The sequence below is a fragment of the Girardinichthys multiradiatus genome, chromosome 6 (assembly GCF_021462225.1).
Source record: "Girardinichthys multiradiatus isolate DD_20200921_A chromosome 6, DD_fGirMul_XY1, whole genome shotgun sequence".
Lineage (NCBI taxonomy): Eukaryota > Metazoa > Chordata > Actinopteri > Cyprinodontiformes > Goodeidae > Girardinichthys > Girardinichthys multiradiatus.
Window position 1 is genome coordinate 15072664 of NC_061799.1, and position 16671 is coordinate 15089334.

Sequence of the window (16671 nt, forward strand, 5' to 3'; positions counted from 1 at the left end):
TATCTATAAATTCTATAAATAATGAAAAAACACACTGCTGAAGCTTTTAATTCAGATCAAAAGGTGGCAAAGGGCTTCTTCAGCTTTTTTTTTTTAAGCATTTTTACTAACAGATCAGTTTTGTTTCAAACTCTATGCCAGACTAGTCAAATAAAGCCTGGATTATCCAACACTGAACAGTTGTTTAAAAGACAGATTTAAAGCAATGCTGTTTGGTAACCACACCCAGCTTAAAACCCAGAATGTCTAATTAAGAGGTGAAATGGCAATTTATAGGTAAAACACATCATCAAACCATTATGTTAAAAGCCCTTTATTAGGCGCAGCACGAGGCATAGCGGTGGAGCGTGCGATCCATATAAGGATATAGTCGTCAAAGCTACTGTCCCAGGTTCAAGTCCAGACCCTGGAGACCTGTGATGCATGTCTTCTCCCTTTCTCCACCCTACTTCCTGTCTTCAAAAAAAAAAAAATCTTTAAAAAACCCTTTATTTTTAAAAATGTTTTTTTTTTTTTCCTTTTTCATAATAAACTAAAAAATCAAGTCTTAAAACTCATTTACACATTTTCCCAAATTCATTTTTCTCATCCATAATGAAATTGTTTACTTTTCAAGACAGCACCCCAGCTTCACAGTTCCCAGAAAGTCCTGAGGAAAATCAGTTTTTACTGGTTGGGCAACCTTTGCTAAAAAAAAAAAGAAAAAGAAATAATCACGCAACTGGCTGCAGTGATCAAACATTGCAACCTCTAATAAATCATTCTTACTCAACTCAACCCTCTGGCACTTTGTGCCAACATGAAAAACAATAGCAGGTATGTTTGGAGACACCCACACAAGACCAGCGGATTTTTACTGTAGCTACAACCAACAAACAAAACTAAAACCCATAACCTTGCTGTGACTATTTAAAATCCTTCTCACACCACTTTAAAATGATGTTTTAGTATGAAAGCATGAAACATTAGGTCTATAAGTCAGAGAATACACGCATAAGGCACATAAGGCATTTTTAAAGGATAACTGTTTTCTATGACGTATCGAGACTTCTCTGCAGTTCATTCTAACTCTACTTGAATTTCCCCACTGAGGGACAATAAAGGATATTTTTACCTATTCTATTCATACTGTGAGAGAGAGAATGAGCCATTTCAACAGAAACAGAAAGGCTGAATTGTTCTAAGTTGCCCTTTTGAGCTTTAAACCGCTGCTTGTCATAGAAAATGCTAGAGCTTTAAATGCTGTCAACCTCTTGGAAACCTCAGTTAAGGTAAGGATCTAGATTTTCTACGAATGCACACAGACTGCTGTTTTGGTAATGCTAAATGTGCTAATTACTATTATAAAGGTGCAAAGGCAGTTCAATAATGGCGACTCTGTAACCATTTTGGTTTTTTGTTATTGTTTTTTAAATAGCAGTGAGAGAGCAGTCCTATTGTTTTACATAGTCTCTGCTGACAATATAAACAACCGCTCACAGCAGGCAGACTAGAAAGAAAAATCTGGATGCTGTTCTTATATCTACTTGTAGTAATAAAAGAGATCACAAGTGGCTAAAATCAGTATAAGTAGGTCAAAGCAGAACAAAAACCTGAGATCAGAGATGGGCCACAAAACTCGGCCCATCGCTGTTTAGACGTCAGTGTTGTAAAAGTTAATATTTAATGTCTCTTAATAATAATTTTTCGTTTGCAAACTTCTGATGTAAGAGTCAGTAGATGTAACAGACGTCCAAGCAGGTTACACTCAGGTAACACAAAACTATATCTGCTGACCTTTTAATGAATCTCCTATGAATTATAATCTAGTCCCATACTTCAAGAAGGAAGAGACTATTTTTGTTATATCTTCTGTCAGATTAAGATAGGTCGCTACACTTCTGGATTTTTATTTCAATGTTTTACAACAAGAACTTTCACCTTGTTGGCTATAAATGAACTAAAGTGAACCTTTCACTAACTAAGATCATACACAAGAAAAGGGGAGCAGAACTGGTATGCTATATGTTGCTATAATTCAGGAGGATTGAAATCAGTCCAAAAAGACCCAGAGGAAACGTCTCCATTCACAAAAACAAGCTGAACAGACACTGAAGTAGTCTGTCTTTGTTTCAAGACGTCCCAACAATTAACTGGTAAATGTTAGTAATTATTTGAGTGTTTTATGTACTTACTCAGACACCAAATCAACGCCCATCTTGGTCATATAGTATGTGCGTTTGTATTGTCTGAACTCTGTTTCAAACATCTCGTCTTCCTCCTCCTCATCTGCAAGTTCTCCTTTTTCTTGTTCATCCACTTTTTCAGAGGAGGTCAAGGCGGCGAGATGGATGGAAGAGTCCTATAATGTATGAGAGACAACAATTTACAGTGAACAATTATTTTGAATAACTGCACAAGTGGTGCGGCGCTGGTGGTGTAGGGGTTCAGCGCGCGACCGTGTGCAGAGGCTATAGCCCTCGATGCGGTTGTCCCGGGTTCGAGTTCCGGACCCGGCAACCTTTGCCCAATGTTTCACCCTCTCTTTGCCCGTCTTTCCTATCTACCTACTGTTGAAAAATGAAAAATAAAAGGACTCTAGTGCCGCAAAAAAAAAAAAAAAATGCAAAATGCAAAAGACAAGAATCAAAGAGGTTAAATTGCTGCTCTTCCTACCTCTGTTTTTCTGCCAGCTCGGCTCGCAGCTTCCTCCTCAGCTGCCAGACCAGCTGACTCATTCAGATATTTGTTGCCGACTTTACTTTCAAACCACTTCAAGTCCACAAACACCTCTCTAAAATGCTCCCGGTCAAACTAGAAGGATGAATAGAAAAGAAATAGCTTTTACTTAAGATTCCTACAAATTTTTCATGAATAAATAGAAAACAAAAGAAGGGAGGAAGGACACAAGGAAATAAGGTAGGATGATATAAATAAGGAGTAAGTATACTAAGAACTAAGTGGAAGAAAGGAGATAAAGAATGAAGGACAGAGCAAAAGACACATCAGAGGAAAACAAGACCAGGACGAATGGAATGGGAAGACATGAGGGAAGAATGAAGGACACAAGGAAGGCAGGACCCCAAGGAAGGAAGTAAACAAGGAAGGACAAGAGGAAGAAAAAGGAAGGAAGGACAACGTTTTGACAATAGGATCATAAATAAAGTCAGTTATGTAATCTTAAATTTATGTCAAATTCATATCTAATAACAAAAAGAATAGATTACATTAACAATTCTGATGGAACTTAAAAAACTTACGCAACAACAGTATACAGTGCGTTGCGAAAGTACTCGTCCCCCTTTAACTTTTCAACCTCTTGCCACATTTCAGGCTTCAAACATAAAGATATAAAATTCTAATTTTCTGTGAAGAATCAACAACAAGTGGGACACAATCGTGAAGTGAAATGAAATTTATTGGATGTGTCAAACTTTTTTAACAAATCAAAAACTGAAAAGTGGGGCGTGCAATATTATTCGACCCCTTTGCGTTAATACTTTGTAGCGCCACCCTTTGCTGCAATTACAGCTGCAAGTCACTTGGGGTTTGTCTCTATATCAGTTTTGCACATCGAGAGACTGAAATTCTTGCCCATTCTTCCTTGCAAAACAGATCGAGCTCAGTGAGGTTGAATGGAGAGCATTCGTGAACAGCAGTCTTCAGCTCTTTCCACAGATTCTCGATTGGATTTAGGTCTGGACTTTGACTTGGCCATTCCAACACCTGGATACGTTTATTTGTGAACCATTCCATTGTAGATTTGGCTTTATGTTTTGGATCATTGTCTTGTTGGAAGATAAATCTCTGTCCCAGTCTCAGGTCTCTTGCAGACTCCAACAGGTTTTCTTCCAGAATGGTCCTGTATTTGGACCCATCAATCTTCCCATCAATTTTGACCATCTTCCCTGTCCCTGCTGACGGAAAGCAGGCCCAAACCATGATGCTGCCACCACCATGTTTGACAGTGGGGATGGTGTGTTCAGGGTGATGAGCTGTGTTGATTTTACGCCAAACATATTGTTTTTCATTGTGGCCAAACAGTTTGATTTTGGTTTCATCTGACCAGAGCACCTTCTTCCACATGTTTGGTGTGTCTCCCAGGTGGCTTGTGGCAAACTTTAAACGAGGCTTTTTATGGATATCTTTGAGAAATGGCTTTCTTCTTGCCACTCTTCCATAAAGGCCAGATTTGTGCAGTGTACAACTGATTGTTGTCCTATGGACAGACTCTCCCACCTCAGCTGTAGATCTCTGCAGTTCATCCAGAGTGATCATGGGCCTCTTGGCTGCATCTCTGATCAGTCTTCTCCTTGTTCGAGATGAAAGTTTAGAAGGACGGCCAGGTCTTAGTAGATTTGCAGTGGTCTGATACTCCTTCCATTTCAATATGATTGCTTGCACAGTGCTCCTTGGGATGTTTAAAGCTTGGGAAATGTTTTTGTATCCAAATCCAGCTTTAAACTTCCCCACAACAGTATCTCGGACCTGCCTGGTGTGTTTCTTGGTCTTCATGATGCTCTCTGTGCTTTGAACAGAACCCTGAGACTATCACAGAGCAGGTGCATTTATACGGAGACTTGATTACACACAGCTGGATTCTATTTATCATCATCAGTCATTTGAGACAACATTGGATCATTCAGAGATCCTCACTGAACCTCTGGAGTGAGTTTGCTGCACTGAAAGTAAAGGGGCTGAATAATATTGCACAACCCACTTTTCAGTTTTTGATTTGTTAAAAAAGTTTGACACATCCAATAAATTTCATTCCACTTCACGATTGTGTCCCACTTGTTGTTGATTCTTCACAAAACAATTGAATTTTATATCTTTATGTTTGAAGCCTGAAATGTGGCAAGAGGTTGAAAAGTTCAAGGGGGCCGAATACTTTCGCAAGGTACTGTACTTGGTGAGTCTAGATGATTTAAATTAAATTACAGAAAATATTCAGGCTGATTATCTTACCTCAGAAAGTTTCTCCAAGTATTTCTCAAAGTTTCTGAGGTTTAGGTGGCCGTTCTCATTCAGGTAACCTATAATTATTGGTAGATTTTAGCTCTGATCAATTCAGGTACATTATGTATGAGATGAAAACAGAGAATATTGCTATATTCTTGTGTTGGTGTGCACAACTTGAACAGCTGCAATAAGGACATGCACTAAAATATGTATGATGTAATATTGTTATGTGCATGCGTGTGTATGTGCATGTGTGTGTCTCTCACCCCCCAGGCTGGGTAGCACACAGATGTAAGTTTTGTACAGCAACGGCAGAGCATCATGATTAATGTGAAGATGAGGGAGGTGAGGGATGAAATCATTTCCTACAAGGAAGCCCATTAATATCCAGTCGTCTATAATCCGCTCCAGGTCATAACCAGAACCCAAATGATGCTGAAAAACAGTCACAGACATAAGAATATAGCTCGCATGGAATAATAAAGAAGTGTTATTACTAATGAATGTTTCTTAATTGGTCATAACACACAACAAAACATGACTGATTAATGTTTCTTCTGCATACAGTACTGCTGTGTTTACATTGATCCACAGTCATAAGAAAAAGGCTCATTTTTCTAAAACAAAAACTATTCTTCGAGTTTTAAGCAGTATAATTTCTTGTAACACTATTTATAGCATTTGGACATTTTTACTTTTATCGTCTTTGAATGGCTTTCAAATTTTTGTTTCCCCCATATAAAAATACAAAAGGTTTGTATTCTGCCAAGTCCACTTAAATGGACAGGCCAGGTGAGGAGACAACTAATGAAGGACAAAGCCAAGAGGCTAATCACACCTCTGGAGGAGCTACAGAGATCCCACAGTTTGACAGGACAGCTATTAGTCATGTACTCCACAAATCTATTGTTAAAGGAAGATTGGCAAGAAGAAAGCCATTGTTGGAAGAAACCTTATTTGCAGCTGGCCAAAAGCCGTATAGACGGCACAGCACATAGAAGACAGAAGGTGATCTGATCAGACGTTACCTAATCTCAGATATTTTGTTTGTGGTAGAAAACTAACTCTACAAACTACCCTAAACACACCATCCCCACTGTGAAACACGGTGGTGGCACAATCAAGCTGTGGGGATTAGTTTGTTCAACTGGGACAGGGAAGCTGATCAGAGTTGAAGGGAAGATGGATGAAGCTAAATACAGTCCGATCATGAAAGAAAACCTGTTAGAGGCTGCAAAAGACTGGGACGGAGGTTCACTTCCCAGAAGGATATCCATCTATCCATCCATCGGTAAAGAAATGAATAAATCTTCCTCTTTCCCACTTTGTGTTGGTCTATCACATTAAATTCAAATAAAATACATTCAAATTTGCAGCTGTAACGTCACAAAATAGTAAAAAGTTAAGGGGTGTGAATATTTCTGTACAACAATCTTTAGGGTTTCTACTTGAATTGACATCTTTTAGGTTAACCTCAGAATGTGACTGTTCAGGTAAAACTACCATATGGGTAGCTTTATTTCTAAGTGTATTGCACCTTTAGCTCTGAGAACTCATAGTCAATGTACTCTCGCATCAGAGACAGGTGGAGTAAGTGAAAAGTCGTCTCCTCTGGAGCTGTGATCCTGAAAGAGAGGAAACGACCTGGGTTTATAACGTAGTACAAAAAGAGCACCAAAAGAACAGAAAATGAATTCAGAGGAAAAGACAACCTTTTCTGGGATTTCTTCCCTCCGAAGCGGACCTCCTCTCTGAGCAGGGAGAAATTATGCTCATGACTGGTTAAGCCCAAAATGATCTACAACACAAAGACAAAGACCAGGTGAGCTTTAAAAAGAGTTTGAGAAGTGATGCATCCCCTCATTTTTACAGACTGTCTAAATATCATACCAGGTCAGCATCCAGGCCGTACAGGCAGTGACGGGTGTTGGGATCATGATTCGATTTGGCGTTTTCAGAACGAATGAACTCCATGATCTTGTGTTCTCCTTCACCTGGTGTCTACGATGAACAAAAATAAAGATTCAACATGAATTTAAACGGTCACTAAGCCTTACATACAAGCGGCAGATTCAGTCAACCCTGTGGTTAAAACCCACCTCGTGACCCGACAAGAAGACTTTGACGTTTTGCCACAGTTTGTCATTAGACACCTTGTTGTGGACGAAGTACTCGAGCTGTTCCTGTAGTCTCGCCATGAAATTAGTGCCTGTAAAGGGGTCAGGGATAAAAAACAAACGTTGCAAGAAGACAGGTTCAGTGTTTCTCTGCCAGCGCACACATTCATGGCAGTTTAGAAATTGGCAAGAATCTCACATGACAAATGCTTTTAAAGCTGTCGAAATTAAGTCAGAAAATGACTTTTTCCTATTTAAATGAGTAATGTTCACACAGAGTAGAGCTGAAGACCAACCCTACCAGGAGTGATACAGTTTGAGTCAAAGCGAGCTTCTGTTGGAAGCACCTCTCCTTTATCCAGAGCTTTCTTAATCTTCTCCTCTGCTTCTTTAGCGGACCTGGGTGGACAAAAATGCAGATGGCAAAATAAGAAAAGACGAGAGGTCAGACTGACAGCCGCAGACTGAGTCTCTGCTTGTACTTAGATGTGTTTTATCTTTAAGGTACAGGCAAAAGAAATTATTTTGAGCTACTTTAGTCTGTTTAGACCTTATTCAGCCTCTTTGGATAATTCAGTTCTGTATAAATTACCTGTATAGACACGTACCCTGATGAATGTCAAACAGTTTCTACTGGTAAAAGAGGGGAATATTAAAAAGAGGATCTGTGTGACGATCATGTTCTACCACTATTAGACATCAGCTGATCCGGCTAAAATCCCAGTTAGCTCGGATTTATTAACCAAAGTCCAGATTCCTCTCTCTGTCCCTGACGTTTGGTTTTTTTTTTCCCACTCCGGTTGGGAATTTCGGCAAAAATATTTGAGTGAAATTTCAAATGACAAATTATTTTAAAGTTTTACACCAGCCCTCCTTTAAAAAGTAAAAATGTCTCTGAAAGTCTGGAGATTATTGTTGCATTTCAAAAATGGAAGATTATAATTCCCGCGTTGCTTCAGAAAAATGAAAAAATAAGACACGATTTCAGTCCTGAAAAACCAGAACAAAGGTGTAAATTCTTGTACACAGTGTTCAGATAATTGTAGAACAGTCCTCTCAAAGGTGGACAAATTTAATATACAAGATCTATAGTCTTTCTAACTGCAGCAGGACACTAAAGAGATAACTGTAGAAGAATATATCATAATTTCGCAGTTGCTTCAATGTGGTGGCGCAAACAGTTTCTTTTCCATGTGGTTACCCCAAGAGCACAAAAACGGTCATTTGGATTGTAAAGGTTGGTGACCCTTAAGACCTTTTCCTCAATATCCACCATAAGCTGAAAATATGTATATAACTCACAAAAATATGCAGATTGCATGCATGGACCTCATCTATCTCTACCTGAATCTGCGTCCTCTCTGCTGGTTCATCTTTGCCCTTGGTGCCACACCATCCACAGCCATGAAGAAGACCCTGCGCGGCTTGATGATCCGAAACAGTACCTCCAGGTAATGAAAGATATCCGCAAAAATCTTCTCTTCGGAGATGCGAAAGTGGACATCTTCGTCGTTTGGATGAGAGCACTGGTGGATGATGCCATTCATGTCCAGATAAAGATTGTCAAATTCTGGAATCTGCAGGCAGAAAGAAAATGTTACGTCTCTAAATAATAGACTGGTCAAACGTACAAATGTTTTTATTTGCCAATCAGTTTTACAGCACCCAAACAATTATTGGTACAATGGAGACAACGTAAAAAAGAAACTGCAGAATTTTTTCTTTTTATGCCAGGGACATAACCTCACACTGAAAAGTTTGAAAAACCCCAACTTTTAATTTCTACATTTGTTCAGAGGACGAAATATCCCTGGTGCCACAATAACCAGCACTCCTAACAAATAGCTGAGGCATGTTTGTAATTCATACTTAAGTTTTTCAAGTTGATCAAAATGTCTAGAAACTTTTAATCAGTCATCTATGACATCCTGTTTCCATGGGACATGCACATGATGTGACAAAATGGCAAATTTCTCTTAGCCGCTGAAAAGACCAGAAAACATTCCATTAAAGTAAGGTTGATGTGAAGGAGTCACTTGCAGGACAACTATTTACCTGAACTTGCCCATATCTACAGCGCTAATTTAAAAAAGGTTAAAACTGGAAATGGGGACAGAGAAGGATGAACAAATACCCCAATGTATTATTGAGGAGGGTGTTAACTGATGCAAAAAAGAAATATCTCCACAGTTCATTCTCACCAAACACTACGGGGACTTTAGTTTGAATTAGGTGCTTGAGTTAGATGAGACTGCAATCTCTGGTAATAAACACACCAGGTGGGTCTGGTATTAAAAATCAAAATTATACCAATTTGGAAGAACGCCTTCTCCCCAGTGTTAAGTAGGGTTGAGGATCTGTGATGCTGTGGGCCTGTTTATCTTCAAAAAGGTTCTGGGAACCTTGTTAGAACGCATGGTATAATGTCTTTCAAGTACCAGGACAGTTTTAATAGAATCTGGTGGCCTCCCCCAAACTATAAAATGGGTCTTTCAATGTGACAATGATCCCGATTGTAAAGCCGGACAAACACAGAAATGATTCACCAGTCATAAAAATCAATCTTCTTGCAGGCCCATCTCAATCCCCAGACATAAATCCATGAGAAAACCAGCAGAGTGAGCTGAAACGAGAGCACTGTGTTTTCTGAAGACCACATTCAACATCTACCAGGAAATTTTAGACCACTTCATGCTTCCTTTTGCTGACGAGCTTTATGGAGATGCTGATTTCATTTTCCAACAGGACTTGGCACCTGCTCACACTGCCAAAGGTACTAGAAGCTGCTTCAATCACCATCTGCGTTACTGCTAGCAAACTGGCCTGACCTGAAGATGAGACACCCAAATCCTAACAATGCTTCCATTGCACCTCAGCAGAACCACAGGCTTATCGCCTCCATGCCACGCCACATTAATGAAGTAATTCATGCCAAAGGAGGCCCAGCCAACAATTGAGTGCATACAAATGAACATTCTGTTCAGAAGCCTGACATTTCTGTTTAATAGATCATTTTTTAATTGATTTTATGAGATTTTCTAATTTTCTGAGGCAATCATTTTTTGGTTTTCATTATCTGTAAACTATGATCATGAAAATTACAAGAAATAAAGGTTTCAAATATAACTATGAGTGTACAATTTTATGAAGGGGGAGAGAAAAATATTCTACTTTTTCACAATATTCTAATTTATTTTTAGATGTACCTGTAGGCGTCTTCCTTAAAGATCACCAGCCAAAAAAATCCCCCATAACTCTATCATCTAGTTTAGTGGTAAAACGTGCTGTTTTTAAGTTTAAATGTCTAACATATGGCTCTCGGTGTACTAACTTTGAAGTTTTTTTTTGTTTTTTACACAAGACAGTATGATGCAATGAGATCAACACTGACGAAACTACAACACAAAAACCGACATACTACACCGAGTCACTGATGTGGAGCGATTCGTGTAGCCCTAAACTACCAATAAATGTAAGATAAAGCAACATCTGCCTCTGATCACAAAAAAAAAAAAAAAGAACAGCCAATTTTTTCACAATAAAAGAAAGTTACCACTGCGCACTTTGCAACATTAACTTTAAGCTGCCCGCTGTTATCGCGATACTGCGGCCAGTTAGGTCAACTGAGTGAGATGTTGTTGTTCGGCTTGTTCTTGCTCAACAAGGACCCAAACTACTAGTATTCAAATATTCATTGTATTGTAAAGTGAGACTGTGCGAGGAAAAAATACCAGATTAGCCAACAGTTAGTGAAGGAATGTAGCTAATGACCTTGTGTTTGTATTGTGTTTAGATTATTCATAAACTATGCATTGTTTGGAGAAATATGAGCAGCTTGGTCATATATAAAATCCAGAGAAGCTACGTGGATGAAAAGAGTCCCGGGCCGCCATAGCTCGCTGATAGCAAGCAGCTAAAAGCTTCCCTACCTTGTGTTCTTTGACAACTTCACTGAGACAAGGATAGCGTTCAGAAATCCAGCGGTAAAATTTCGGCACTCCCATCGTCACTAGCAGAACTTCAGCTTTTGTATGAAAACGATAAACAGTTGAAACTGGAAACGTGCTGTTTAGCTACGAGTCTGAACAAACAGAGTAAAGGTTTGATTACAAATCATTAAAACTCGCTCTGTTTTGTTCCCAACAGCCGCAAACTAGCTAGTCTGTCTCTAGTGCGACAGCTACAATATTCCGACTCTACTCGGGAAACAAAGCTTCCGGGATTATTTGTCCTCACCTCGATTACAAAAGGTCTCGTTATGAGCCCAGAAATGAAACCTAAATCAAGCAACAACAAAAAAAACATGTGTAAAACTCTTAAATTACAATCACATTTTGATGTTGTGTATTATTTTTTATTTGGACTGAATGGACCATTTCGCATAAGCTTACATATTTTGTCTTAAAGTCACTTTTAACATTACATACTACGTTGTTTTATGTGGTTATTGCTAATTTCCCCTCATTATCCTTCCAAAGAGCCATTTTTGTTGGAAATTAATCAACAAACATTTACTGAACCTATTCAATTTTTCAGTTAGTTAATTAATTAATGTATTTATTTATTTATCAACAATGCCGATAGAAAACGTGCCACATTTTAGTGTTGAAAGTATATTATAGTCAATAAAATAAAAAAAATTTAAATAAATACTCGTTAATGTCAAAACGAAAGCAGATTTTTACGAATGTTCCTTAGTAAAAAATTTTAAAGGTAGATGGTTGCATATACATATTCACCCATTTTAAATTGATTGACCTAATTTAACAGAAGTCCAGGTAGCTGACGTCAGCAGTGTCACAGTTAGAGAGATTGCCTGAGATCAGTTAATGTCTTAAGTAATTGTAATATAAAACTGTGTCTGAGAGGTCCATTCTCTGGTTCTTCTGTATTTCTGCAATAATTACCAAAAAAACACTCATACAACTCGGCATGTAAAAGTCAGGAGGTGGCTACAAAAAGATTTCCAATACTGGACGTCCCATAAAGTTTAATCAAATTCATCATTGAGAATCTGAAGGGGAATGGCACTTGTCTAAAGGTTGTCTATCCTCACAAACTGAGGGAACCGAGAGCAAGAAAACTTGTCAGGGAGCAAGACATCTGCAACTATAACACTCCACATCATCAGAAACACACTATCTCCACCATAAAGCATGGTGGTGGCAGCATTATGCTCTAGGAATACCTTTCAGTAACAGACCCTGGAAGGTAAAGGGAAAACATAAATGCAGAAAATGATTACCTTTTCCAAGAGGATAATCTGATCCAGACTGTCAGAAAACTACTACTTGGATTTATTTTGTGGGGAGACAACCACTCCAAGTATACAGCAAAAAAAAAAAAAAAAAACATTATACACAAATTGTTCAAAGGTAATGAGGCTAATGTTCTGGAGTGGCTAAAGCCGAGCCCATATCTCAATCCTATCAAGACTTTTTGGCTGTACCTGAAAAGAGCTGTTCATGCCTGGTCTCACAGCAACATGGCAGAGCTTGAGTTTCACAAGGAAGAGTGGGGGAAAAATGCTGTTTCCAGATGTGGCAACCTGACTGAGACAGATCCACAGACTGGGAGTTGTGATTGCTGCCAAAGCTGTATCTACTTAATACCACTCTTAAAGGGGCAATATTTATGGAAAAAAAATTATATATCTTTAATATTTCTAATTAATTGACATTATTGTGTAAAAAGCTTAGTTCTCTTAGATAAATATTTAAGTTTTTTTTTTGTGAATACTAAAACACTAAATGACATTACCCGTGATTTCATGAATATTTTCATAGCTGTTTTATTTATTTAATGTTTATTTAGTTATTTTATTACTATGACTCTGTATATTAGTCCATACAAAGTACATACGAAGATTCACCACAAAACAACTAAAGGGAAACGTGTTTAAAGAAGAAAAAAGCACGTAAAACAAAATATGCAACAATAGAGCCCTAACTTTGTAGACTTAGTTTGCAAATCAAAAAAGGAATGGGAAGAAGTGTGCCCTTATTTAATCTGTTTCTCTATCATGTTAATTTAATTAAAATAAGATGAGCTTGTTTAAGCACATAAGTATGGCAAAAAACACCACAACTAACTCTGGTAATGAAAATTGTTGTAAACAGAATAAAGAGCAATCTATCTGATTAACTTCCTTCCTTGAGAGATTTTTTTATTGTTCCCAGAACCACCCTTTTGCTTTTGTTTTGTAAAGCTGTGGTCATATGATTTCAAAGGTGCAATTTAAGGACAAATGAAGAGAAAGTCAAAATGTAATGCTCTGCTTGTTTTCAAGCTACTTTCCAAGTTATGTGTGAAATTGGCTTAGCCAAACATCTAGCAGCTGACACAAAAGAATTTGAAGCCCAGCTGGTAATGAAAGCCCCAATCTCTGTTTGAGATGCCGAAGGGGTACATATAGGGGTGAAACTAGTTTGGGGGTATTCCATAGAAATTAATGGTCAGTTACACTAGAAAGTTCATTTGGTTTGGTGTCTGGAAAGGGATTTAAACCCTGGACCCTCAGATTAAATCTATACCTGTACTATTTTCAGCAGAGTTTTATAAAAGCCTTCTCTTAGATTCATGAAGTCCGGCAATTCATATCACATGTAGTGTGTTCAGAATAATAGCAGTTTACCAACACTAACATGGTCAGTCACTTTCATTTCTCCGTGTTTTTATTCATTTCATTTCTACATGGTAAATAATTCACTAGCAGGTGTAAGAGAGTAATAGAACCACCAGGGGCAACGCACATACTGCTGATTCTGAGTAACTGAGATTTTAATTAAAAGGGCTGCATTCTAAATAATAGCAGTGTGGGGTTCAATCAGTGAGGTCATTCATTTTGTGAAAAAGCACATGGCCTTTATTTCAGGACAAAGGCAGCAAATGTACATGCTGACTTTTTTTTTATTCCTCTGTGAAAATCTGAATAAAATGGGTTGTTACAGATTCTGTTCAGAAGAACCTTTAATTAAAAAGTTGATTAAAGAGGATGAGGAAAATATTTAAAGAAGTGCTGAAAATGATATGCTTTAAAATGGAAATCAAAATCAGAAATATGTTGAAGAAAACACAAAACTACCATTCAAACAGACCACTGAATAGCCAAAATGTCAAAAGCTCAGTAAAGGAAAACGTGCTGAAGAGGTTATAGTTTGACAATGAACACATTGACTGACAGAGAAATGGCACAATGCTTTGTGGGCTGATAAAAGCAAGATCAGCCTTGAGACTAGTCTTCTGTTTATCATACTGAATTCAGGCCACAGAACACTGTGAAGCATGGTGGCTCAGGTGTGATGACATCAGGATGTTTCTCACTCTGTGGTGTTAGGCCTATTTATAACATACTAGGGATCAGTTTGAATACAACAAAACACTTCAAGGGGTCATGTTGCCAACAAAGCAATGATTCAAAAGAAAAGTACAAACTTTATTTTTAGTACATTGATTCACTGGGGACAAAAAATTCTACCACAGAAATAACTGCTTTAATACAATCACTGGTTCAATAATGATTGGCATCTATAACAATTACTATTAAGTAAAAGTAACCAAAGGATTTTCTTTCAATTTATAAGTAGATAAAAGTGTCTAAAACCTTTAATATTTCATGACTTCCTGCTCATGGGATATGAAGATGTGGTACAGAGGCTAATTTGTCAAACACTCTTGACGGCAAAGAGAACATGCCATTAAAGTGAGGTAGATGTGTTTCAGGTAGCTACCCTCCAAAACTGGCCAATATATGCAGTATTGGCAATCATTAAAAAGCTTATAACAATATTAAGGAAATGGAGTGTCAAAGGGGGCCCAGTGTCCTGTGACTTATTTATGCCAGTCCCAAGCCTGGATAAAGAGGGTCGTGTCAGAAAGGACATCCTGCGTAAAACATTTGCCCCATCTACCATGCGAGTCAACATCTTCTCCATACCAGATCGGTCAAGGCTGGGTTAACGATGACTGCCATTGGTGCTGGTGATCGAGAAGGTACCAGTGGAAATTGGACTACTGTTGGTCAGCAAAGAAGAAGAGGAGAAAGAGGAAATGGTAGGCAGAGAGAAGAGGAAAGGCAAGAGTTAAGGACTGACAGTATTGACTTTGAATGTTGGGACTGTGACAATAAATTCTAGCGAGTTGGTTGACATGATGCAGAGAAGGAAGGTGGGCAAACTTTGTGTTCAGAAGACCAGGTGGAAAGGTTGCAAGGATAGAAGTTAGGGGCAGGGTTCAAGCTGTTCTACCATGGTATGGACCGAAAGAGAAATGGTGTAGGGGTTATCTTGAAAGAGGAGTTTGTCAGGAATGTTCTGGAGGTGAAAAGAGTCAGGGTTGAGTCTGAAGGTCGAAACTGAAGGTGTGATGTTAATTTTGTTTTAAATGGTTATGCACCACAGGTAGTATTTGAGTTAAGAGGAGGAGAAATTCTGGAGCAAGTTAGTCAAGTGATGCAAAATATACCTAGTGGTGATTGGTGCAGATCTCAATAAACATGCTGGAGCAGGGAACAGAAGTGATGGGGAAGTATTAAACAGGTTTGGTATCTGGAACAGGAATGCAGCAGAACAGTTGGCAGTAGGGAGACAGGTAGGAAAGTACTTGGTACATCTTCTGGAAGGAAAGTTGATAGGGAGACTTGGTGGTGGAATAAAGAAGTACAGGAGTGTGTACATAGAAAAAGATCAGCTAAGTACAGGGGTTGGAAAATGAAACTGAAACTCCTGGTTTTAGACCACAATAATTTATTAGTATGGTGTAGGGCCTCCTTTTGCGGCCAATACAGTGTCAATTCGTCTTGGGAATGACATATACAAGTCCTGCACAGTGGTCAGAGGGATTTTAAGCCATTCTTCTTGCAGGATAGTGGCCAGGTCACTACGTGATACTGGTGGAGGAAAACGTTTCCTGACTCGCTCCTCCAAAACACCCCAAAGTGGCTCAATAATATTTAGATCTGGTGACTGTGCAGGCCATGGGAGATGTTCAACTTCACTTTCATGTTCATCAAACCAATCTTTCACCAGTCTTGCTGTGTGTATTGGTGCATTGTCATCCTGATACACGGCACCGCCTTCAGGATACAATGTTTGAACCATTGGATGCACATGGTCCTCAAGAATAGTTCGGTAGTCCTTCGCAGTGACGCGCCCATCTAGCACAAGTATTGGGCCAAGGGAATGCCATGATATGGCAGCCCAAACCATCACTGATCCACCCCCATGCTTCACTCTGGGCATGCAACAGTCTGGGTGGTACGCTTCTTTGGGGCTTCTCCACACCGCAACTCTCCCAGATGAAGTCTGAAATCCGTTGTCCTTCCTTGGGAAACTGCTTCACTCGGCGTTGTGCTGGGAACTATCTGGGACTTGACTTGGTGCATCTGATCGGTGATTGTATGACACTATTGGATCCAATTGAAGAGTTATGTCTGTTTTCCAGCAAAGACACATTAGCGCGCTGTGCCTCTCCGGTGACTGTCATGACCGTCGTGGAAGAAATCAGTTCCTTGGGAAGGTGAGGGGGTTTTATACGGCCAGTGGCATCATGGGAAGTCCGCTGTTCCCCCCCCTCTCCTTGGCTGTGCCGGAAGTAGGTTAAATGCAATTAATTT

The 16671-nt window shown here is 38.9% G+C and overlaps 1 protein-coding gene across 3 annotated transcripts in view; it reads right to left on the reverse strand.

Moving 5' to 3' along the window:
• The window catches only part of xrn1 (5'-3' exoribonuclease 1), a 30071-nt gene extending 18841 nt beyond the window's left edge, over positions 1-11230 (reverse strand). For all 3 annotated transcript variants that reach the window (XM_047368760.1, XM_047368759.1, XM_047368758.1), the window contains exons 1-11: positions 10988-11230; positions 8403-8635; positions 7360-7457; positions 7041-7150; positions 6832-6942; positions 6654-6739; positions 6479-6566; positions 5208-5376; positions 4948-5015; positions 2656-2793; positions 2175-2341 (exon numbers count right to left, since the gene is read on the reverse strand). In XM_047368760.1, coding sequence (XP_047224716.1) covers positions 2175-2341; positions 2656-2793; positions 4948-5015; positions 5208-5376; positions 6479-6566; positions 6654-6739; positions 6832-6942; positions 7041-7150; positions 7360-7457; positions 8403-8635; positions 10988-11062 — 1343 coding nt within the window. In that variant the 5' untranslated portion in view covers positions 11063-11230. The remainder of the gene's footprint in view (positions 1-2174; positions 2342-2655; positions 2794-4947; positions 5016-5207; positions 5377-6478; positions 6567-6653; positions 6740-6831; positions 6943-7040; positions 7151-7359; positions 7458-8402; positions 8636-10987) is intronic.
• Positions 11231-16671: the final 5441 nt, after the last annotated feature.